Source organism: Phymastichus coffea, unplaced genomic scaffold, assembly GCF_024137745.1.
Source record: "Phymastichus coffea isolate CEN01 unplaced genomic scaffold, Cenicafe_Pcof_1.1 PCOF00043, whole genome shotgun sequence".
In the NCBI taxonomy this organism is placed as follows: Eukaryota; Metazoa; Arthropoda; class Insecta; order Hymenoptera; family Eulophidae; genus Phymastichus; species Phymastichus coffea.
Window position 1 is genome coordinate 1,576,532 of NW_026706854.1, and position 8,973 is coordinate 1,585,504.

An 8,973-nucleotide genomic window follows, 5' to 3' on the forward strand; every position below is an offset into this window, starting at 1 on the left:
AAGAGAAGCAAAGAAGTTATGTACAGAAATGTTTTATTCTTAAATTATGCACAAATTGCAATCAATACAAATGTATCTGAAACAAGCAAGTTGGGGGATATCTCAGTTTTTTTTGCCGCCTTACAGTGATATAGTGTAACTTCTCATGATGTTCGTAGGAGTAGCTACTTTATTTGTAGGTGTCGAGTTATACGATAGTTTTATTCAACTGGCGTACGTAGATATATTTTTTCATTGTGATTCTTTCACTTGATTAGCTTTTCGTTTTCACAATAACTATATCAGACACGTCCGATTGGTTGTTGTCATATCCGGAAGAAGAAATACCACAGTTTCATTAAATTGAACGATTCTTCAATTTATCATTGACCGTTGACCATATCTATTTTTTTGTTTTTAATAGCTTTTGGTACAGTAAAGCTAACTTTAATTGTTCAGACATTCACATTTCTACCAAGATATAATATAGTAATAAAGGTATGCGCGCTCGCTAAGTCTTCGCTTCAGCTAGATATCATTAAAAACATGTATCATTCCTTCTCTGGCACATCATAAACTGGTATCGCTAAGTATACGTTTATTTTTTTGTCCTCGTACAAATTACATGAAAACATTGTATGAGATTTGGGCGGGGAGCTGGCAACTGTTCTAGTCTTTTTTTTTTGTTTTTTTAATTTTTTTTGTCAGCTGTCATAGTTGCAGCACTTACGCTTTTAACGCAGCTAAAAGGGAGAAAAACGAGGATTTAAAGAAGTACGATAAAACTTGGAAAAAACAGCACGATATTTGCACAGCGACGGGTAAAGCGTAGCCGAGGAAAAAGTGAATCAACCCTTTTTTTAACGCTCTTAAGCGCCACTTTTTTCGACATCTTTCAACACGACGCATGCACGGGCCGTTTTTTTGATCTTGATTATTTTTTATTTTCTGATCATTTATTTATTACTATTTTTTTGTATTTTTTTTTTAAATCTTACTGTTAGCCAATTTTATCGGCAAATATTTTATAAACTAATAATCCAGTAATTAGCACTGCACTGAAACATAAAAATCTAGCTTTGTGATTTATGTAACTACTAGTAATCGTAAACGAAAGAATAAAAGAAAAGAAAAAACTCAATTATGTAAAGAACAAAATTTAAGGAACATCATTGGGACACTGACATAACTAGGATTAACTACAGCTGCCGTTCCGGTTTCTCTCTTTTTTTTTGTAATCTCCATTTATCATCTCAACTTATCGTGTTTAAGTTTGTCATTTTCATCAAAGTTGATGTTGAGATCTTCGCATCGATGGTGTCTTTCGTACTAGTAACGATGTTATACGCTAGTCTTTAAAAAAAACAGTCGACTTGCCTATTTCTTCAACTCGTTACTAGAGCGAAAACGCCAAACATAATTGACGTAAACACAGTGTACGCTTGACAGATTTCATTATCTAAAAAATGAATTTATCTTTTTACTTTTAGTTTTAAAAAAGTACGATCAAGCCTACACTGCATCAACGCCAACTTTTGGTGCGTTCACAACTACGGATATCCGGCTCACCCACGAATTGGTGCCGTCAATCGAGATTTGAGTATAAAAAATGAGGCACAGTTTTCACGATCAAGGGAGTATTGTTTCTCTTTTCGATCCAATTGTGCGGCCGCTGTTTTAGCTACTGCCTCCCAATGAATGCGTCCGTATATGTCGAACCACAGGCGAAGGGGCCGTTTCTGTGATTTAACACACAGTCACCGCTCGCTTTACTTTATTTTCTTGTTTTAAACTAAATCATGCATAAATATAATAAATGTCTTTTAAATTTTTTTGTATTTTTTTAATCCTTTTTATCATTTTAAGATGAATGACCGTCGATTATAATGTCGATACTTGTTTTTTTTTTCTTATCGGTAGCAAACAGTCTTACTGACGAGCATAGGTTAATCTTTATGTCGCGTTCAAAAATCGTGTGTAGTCCATTAGTGAGTAGAGGTTAATGCGTCATGTTGCGTGCTGATGTAGGTAGCTCATTTTGTTGGGTTTACAATATACACCATTATATTTATATGTATATATATATAGATATATATATATATATACGTTAATATATATCGCGTCGTGGGAAGTTCTCTCGAACACCATTATTACTTAGTACTTTTTTATCCATTTTTCGTTATAATCATTTTGTCTCATTGTTAACCGTGACGTGTTTTCTTTTTCATTAGCTTCAGCTTTCAAATTCGTCGCAACGCTGAACCCTTACACCTTTTGACATCGCTTAATATTGTGTTTAGACTCTCGTAACGCTCGTCGCACATAAAAAAATGGTTTATCTGTCCCGTGAAAAAACGATAGCTCTCTCTTTAGCTTCCATTTTAGTTCGTCGTTGAGGGGAAGTGAGTGTTTTGTGTGTTTGCCTCGACAAGCGAGAGCGAAACGAACTTAACCGCTCGTCCCGTTAACCATGGTTTCCTTGGGCTTGCTGTTTTGTGATACTCTAGCATAGCGTGGCCGCTGCTCTCGTTGACCTTTCGGACCACCTGGTTGGGATTGCTGCTGCTGTTGTTGGTTACTACCAGTGTTGTTCGTCGACGCTGAGATGTCGTTATTCGACGGCGTTATCTCCTTACTCTGGATGCTGCCGCCTGACTGGTCACCTTGACCTACACTACTGCCTGCAATATTAATTTTTCATTTGTTAAAGACTGTGCATCAGAAACATCAAAGAAACATACATTTCAAATTTCAATTAAAAACTACTGAATAAAAATACAATATTAAATGAAGCGTGTTGTTTGCGTAAAGTAACCAATTCCTTTGTATGTATATATTTATTGATTTCAATTAATTTTCAAATATAATGCAAAAATATCGATACGTTGTTATAACGAAGCGAATCGGTGCTTGCTTTACATGACAATAACACAGAAATACGAAAGTAAGGCAAGGTCTATTTTTCTATTTTCATTTTTCATTATCGATAGATTGCAGTAGCGATTATCAATAATACAGTGAAATCGCAATCGAATGAAATTACCTCGTCTACTACGGGTCGGCGTCGCGCTGCGCTGACGATACCGTCGTGAACGTCTTTTCGATCCTCTGGTACCACCTTCCATGCTCGATACCGACTCTAAATGAATACAAACCATTGTGACCATCTATTAGTTTACTTTCACTTTTTGTTTTACGTTTCGTGTGAAGAAATGACTGCAATTGTTAGTAACAGGCATTCAGGTTAATGTACCCAGTATGATTTCTCCACAACATTACAGTTAGATGGTCACAAGTGTTTGCTTTATTTATTTTTTCTTGACAACAATCACTCAAGGACGATACATATATTTGTTTTAGTTTTATATTCGGAAATTAACAATGCAATTCTTATTAATTTGTGCTTTCGGAAGATGGTTGAGGATACCCTAGCTATAAAGCCATACATACACGTGTATTATATCGATCGGCACATTCAACCAAATTCAATTATATTAATTCCTTTGTAAAACAGTTTCTTCATTAATAGTATTAGTTCATTCAAGTATATGAATTAGTAACCCATTAAAAAAAAAAAAAAAAAAAGAAGCTTAACAGTACCAGAATAATAAACGTATTAATTATCCTTATCTTGCCGTGATTGACAAGGCAGAGCACACTTTCATGCACATAGATAACGTAAACAAAAGGCTACAGCGATAAAAACAAGCTCATCGATGATAACGATAAGCCAACACAGAGCAAAGGACTCACCTCTGTCGACACTCGACACGTCCTGGCTGTCGAGAACAGTGTCCTCGTCGTCAGTAGTCCGGCGACGATCATCCCTGCGGTCTCGACGTTGCGTGTTTGGCCGTCCTCCGCCACCTCCACCCTGTCGACCGTAACCAGAACTACCTTGATGACCTCCTCGAGGTGGCAGGTCTCGGATTCGATCGTCGTTACTATCCATTGTATCACGACGCATACCTACAACAATATGATTGTCAGTGAGTCATCAAAGGAAGTTCTATCTGTTCTGTCAAATTTCTGTTTTTATTTATGGCTTGCCGCGTGAGTCAATACAGACTCATTGATAATTTTAAACGGTGCTGCCATTGAAAAATAAAAGCCCATTTTTATTTGCAAAGCGTCTTGTCACTATGTCAATTTGTTAATACTTATAAATAACAGTTAAAATTGACACGCGACATCCTATCATATTAGTATGATTTACCACTATTGTGCCTTGCAGGAGCTCTACCTCGTCCACCACGCCCTCTGGATTGGCCACCACGGCCACCACGACTGTTACTACCATCGTCTGGACCCATGGACATGCCTCGCCTCGTTGGTTGGAAACTGTGGATTGGTCCTGTATTCGATCCGTGAATACTCCTCAACTGTTGATCGATCTCTAGCTTCTCTTGCCGCAACTGCTCAACTTCCTATTTCATTTTTAGTTATTTTCAATTAGCTCTTGATAAATTACAATTAAATGATCAATTGACGTGAAGTTCCATATTTTACCTTAAGGTGAGCCAAATGATATTCCAAAAGGACTTTGGCGTTTGAGATACTCTCAACAGTACCAACAAACACGAATGGTACTTGACCTTCTTCTCTTGGAATTGTTGGCTGAGGCTCGTTGTCACCTTCGATCTTCACTCTCACCTGCAAAAAAGAAACGTTTACGTATGAGTACTTAAAATGTCGCTGGTGGCTAGGGTTTGGTAACGTTTAGAATCTTTACCACCCCACTCTTATCCACGATTTCCTGGATGATTCTGCCGTTTTTCCCAATGACTTTTCCAACCAATACACGTGGAACCTGTATGGATTCTTCACTGTATTCCAACATGGAACGAGCCTTTTTCACAGCTTCATGACTCTGTTGATTAGACAAAAGTGTGTTGGTATCCATATGCAGTTTTTCTGATTCAGTAATCATTTTAAAAATTACCTCTCCATAAATTTTAAAAGTACAAGAGTTTTCCTCTAATTCAATGTTGGTAATCCCTTCTACTTTTCTTGCCTGTTGGATGTTAGCTCCATGAGCTCCAATAGCCAAGCCCATTAAATCCTCCCTCACATTAAACTCATCTGTATAGCTGAAATTCGAATTTCTACATAGACTTTCATGAAAATCGTGTACTAAAAAATATTTTATATAATTAAAATTATAAAAAATTCAACCAAACTAAAAAAAGTTCTTATTCTTAATGATTGAAATAAACTCATGATTTTACAGTGGATTACATGATGATTAAAATGAAAAAATTATCGTAATTTCTTTCAGCTTGGTATTATCAAAACGTGCAAACATTCATGCAAAGCAGGGGTAGAATAGCTAAGAAAAATGAATCTTTTTTGGCCGAAATTGATCGATGCTTTGTTTGTAACTTACTGATAATAGTAAATTTTGATCTTTGTATTACTGTAAGAAGTAACAAATAAAAAACAATAAAAATTTTCGAAATCCCTTTCATGTATTTAGTTGTAGCTAATTAAATTTAGGCTCCTGTTTTATGTTTCCAAATCGAATCATATTCCAGGCAAGGGATAAGCAGATGGGCCATCGTTTGTAACTTTAAGAAAAATTTGGCTTGTTCTAGGTTGTAGCTACTAATAGTTTAGAAAGAAAATGCAGAACAAATTATTTGAAAGATACATTATTTGTATAGAACTATAAAACAAAATTTGTAGCACTATTAAAAAAAACTACTAATCTTCACTAACCAACTTTGCATACTCTTACTAAAGGAATAATTTACAACAAATATAATAATAGTTTTGCATACAAAGTGTAATTGAAGCGTACGTTTGTAATTGATATCTACACTGCATATTTGTGGCATGCACATTAAACGTGTAAATTACTAGTTGTAAAAAAAATTTGAAAATTTCAATATATATAGCAATGTCAAATCGGATAAAAATACAATAAGCTATCTTGAGTGGTCTAGACCACGCAGCATGGGTCTCACCTTGAGTTTCCTTTAACTCCTGTCTCATAATCTGAGACACGTTGGTATACAAAGTTTGAAGATCTATATTTGCTGAAATAAGAAAGAAATCCCTGAAGTAACAATGAAGTTTAAAGTATAGAATATTTCAAATGCTTTGGCATCACATTTGGTAATTTTGTGTGGCTGAGGATACAATTGAAATATTCCAGAATTCAAACTTCTTGACATGACTTGAAGGATAGAATTTTGTTGAATTTATAAAAGGATGGCCCCATTCTGCGCCCTTGCCATTCTGTCTGTTTGCGTGCGATGAATTTCTATCGCTATAATTGCCCAGACAATCCCTAGTATAGTAGTAGTGATAAAAGATGCGTGAGAAGAACACTACGTACGCAAAATATGACGCTGATCGGCCAGCAAGCGAGTAATTAAATCAAGGGAAAAACTAAAAATTATGTTTTTTTTAACTCCGACAACACAATGTGTTTTGACATTATTAACAAAGCATCGATCATTTTCGGTAAATTTTGGATAAATAACTCGATTATTAAACACAATGTTCACGTAATTTAATGAAAACTGCGATTATGAATAGATTGACATTTTTTGAAACTATGTGATACAGATTGTGAAAGAATTTGGATATAACATTATATTCAATAGCTAAGGTAATAGTCAAACATATATTGAACAAAAGTAAATTTGGAACATTTTGCGCTGTTATACAGAGTATCTTTCACCTTTGCCAACAATGAAATTTACAGACAGGATGGTAGTGAGGACAGTGAATGTTTACCTCTGTATATGAATTAGTATTTTAGTTAGTAAATTAATTGAATATGCAGAGCAAGGCAAAAATGAAAGGGTTTATTTTGAATTAGCAACAAAAAGTATAAAATATGAATTACTTACACTCCTGTAGTTTGAAGCTTGGTGGACTCCAACTGACGTGCAGCTTCTTCTGTCCTCTTCAATAAAAGTACCTATTTAATAAAAAAAATGTTGCAAACTAGTTTTTTCAAGAATAAATACTTTTTTTTAATTTTTATGAAGACAAGTACCTTTTGTGACAAATTACGAAAATGCATGTCTTGCAGCATACTGCAGTGTCGATGTAGATTCTCTTGACGGGAGATGGCCAGCAATACTCCACGTTCAGGCACATATCGTAACACTGCTGCCCCTATCACTTTTTGGAATTCTTTGTGTACACCATCCATTTTTGCACTAATAAGTAAAATAGATAAATTAAGAACACATGAATAACCAAATATTTTAATGGACAAAATATACTGCATATATTAACTTACTATTCTCTCAGGTCTTCAGGCACATCTATTTCCACCTTGTGAAATGTATTTTTGTCAATAGGAGGGTTAGGATTTTTCGGTCTTAATCTCTCACTGGCAACAATTTCGGTGTAAGCACAGTCCCATCCCAGATATTCAATGACTTGAAAACCACCCTTGGTCATCTATATGAAAAACATTAATAATAAAACTTATTATTCACTCGAATATTCAATGAGCAAAGTATCAAATTTCTTGTTAAAACTATTAATACTAACATTCATTTGTGAATCTAATCATGAACAGTAACAATTCAAAAAGAAATTCATACTAACATTAATAACAGCCCTCCACCACCCGCTTGCCTCCTGGTCATTTGCCCTGGAGAACACTTCAATTTCTTGATTTTCTTGAAATTCAGGCTTTGAACCTTCCTTGGGAGGTAGACGAACTTTGGAAAAAGAAAATTTGGACTCTGGTTGCCAGCTAAAAATATAAAAAAACAGTAAAATGAAACAAAGTTGTTAGAACAATTGAAGAACAAAATTGAAAATTACTACTATTATCTATAAATAAATCTGACTATAGTAAATAATTAAAATCAAGTTGTAAAGATTTTAAACAATAAAGTTATAACAATAATGGATACATTAATGAATCGTGTAAAACAAAAAATGAAAACTAGTTCAAGATCAAAGGGATAAACTAAGTAAGTTATAATGCAGCTTAATCAATAAATTTTCGACCAATTGTTTATTAACAAAAATCAAAGGCTACTCACTCATTTTCGAAAGCCACCAGAACATCGGTGTCATAAACGTCCCTGACAAAGGCCTGTAAAAGAAGAAAATTATGTTCACAAGAATATTGAAATATCCTCGCGGTTAATTCGATCGTGTCGCTGTACTTCGTGATCCAACCGCTCTTCCGAAACCTCGTGCGTGGACTTCCAAAAAAGGTGTTTCTCGCGGCGGCGTCTTACGCCGCCCGCACATGCGGAATACAAGAAGCTTTGTCAAAGAGAGAAACAACCGAATGAAAAGTGGAAAAAAAACAGTCCCTTAAGAATATAAAAATCAAAAAAACAACCAAGCTCTCCCGGATACAATATCGCTAGTAAGCGAGGAAGAGGGAGAAAAAGAGAGAGACAGAAAGAGAATGAGAGGAAACGCCGTGCCGGAGAATAAGTATATGCCGCTGGGGATGACGCACTACCACCAAGCAAGATAGCCGCGTAACCGGAGGTAAGTCCGTAGAAATGCAGGAAGCAATCCGAAAGATAGCGAGAGTAAGGAAATAGAAGAGAAGCCCAGGTCGTCGGCGGCGACATGGCGTCGGCTCGTGGCGCGATGGAGACGAGTTAGGTAGGTAGGTCTAGCAGTTGGAATAGTGGGGCCGGCGAGCCGGTATGTCGACTTCGTGATGATAAATAACGAGGGCTTCTCGTAATGCATACTTTTTGTAATAACGCACCTTGTAATACGCTCCGTTTTCGCCGCATACTTCGACTACGAGATCCTCCATCTTGCTTTTGTGTGTGACGGGTCGACGACGACACCACACCACGGACCTCAGCTCCCGAGCCGCACAGTCTTGGCTAGCCCCCGCTACGCGCGCGCGCCGCCCTCTGCTCTCTCCGCTGCTGCCGCACCGTACCGCCGCGCAAAAGAGAGAGAAAGAGATAAAAGAGGCGGCGCTGTTGATCGTTGTCTTGCCTTGTACAAATGCGCGAGAAAGAGAGAGAAAGAACGATGCGA

General features: G+C 36.4%; 1 protein-coding gene across 6 annotated transcripts; it reads right to left on the minus strand.

The window, feature by feature from the left end:
* Positions 1 to 32: 32 nt before the first annotated feature.
* On the minus strand, positions 33 to 8,856 carry LOC131664280 (fragile X messenger ribonucleoprotein 1 homolog). Of its 6 annotated transcripts, none has more exons than XM_058935248.1 (14): positions 8,690 to 8,844; positions 7,998 to 8,050; positions 7,552 to 7,702; positions 7,238 to 7,401; positions 6,989 to 7,154; positions 6,840 to 6,910; positions 5,946 to 6,017; positions 4,922 to 5,069; positions 4,712 to 4,849; positions 4,489 to 4,632; positions 4,223 to 4,406; positions 3,733 to 3,948; positions 3,023 to 3,118; positions 33 to 2,660 (listed from the first exon to the last, which is right to left on the minus strand). In XM_058935248.1, the coding sequence occupies exons 1-14, from the start codon at positions 8,738 to 8,740 to the stop codon at positions 2,428 to 2,430; spliced, it is 1,887 nt and encodes a 628-aa protein (XP_058791231.1). In that variant the 5' UTR covers positions 8,741 to 8,844; the 3' UTR covers positions 33 to 2,427. The 6 variants fall into 6 exon arrangements, with proteins under 6 accessions (XP_058791231.1, XP_058791230.1, XP_058791235.1 ...); XM_058935247.1 differs by having other exon boundaries at positions 34 to 2,660; positions 4,196 to 4,406; positions 4,715 to 4,849; XM_058935252.1 differs by having other exon boundaries at positions 36 to 2,660; positions 4,196 to 4,406; positions 8,690 to 8,856.
* Between the last annotated feature and the right edge of the window lie 117 nt (positions 8,857 to 8,973).

Excerpts from the sequence above, each read along its gene's own strand:
- LOC131664280 (XM_058935252.1), bottom strand. The coding sequence starts at position 8,740 with ATGGAGGATCTCGTAGTCGAAGTATGCGGCGAAAACGGAGCGTATTAC. Across the intron at positions 7,703-7,997 it reads CTGGTGGCTTTCGAAAATGA|CTGGCAACCAGAGTCCAAAT; the intron begins GTGAGTAGCCTT and ends TTATATTTTTAG. Across the intron at positions 3,119-3,732 it reads CGTGTCGAGTGTCGACAGAG|AGTCGGTATCGAGCATGGAA; the intron begins GTGAGTCCTTTG and ends GTATTCATTTAG.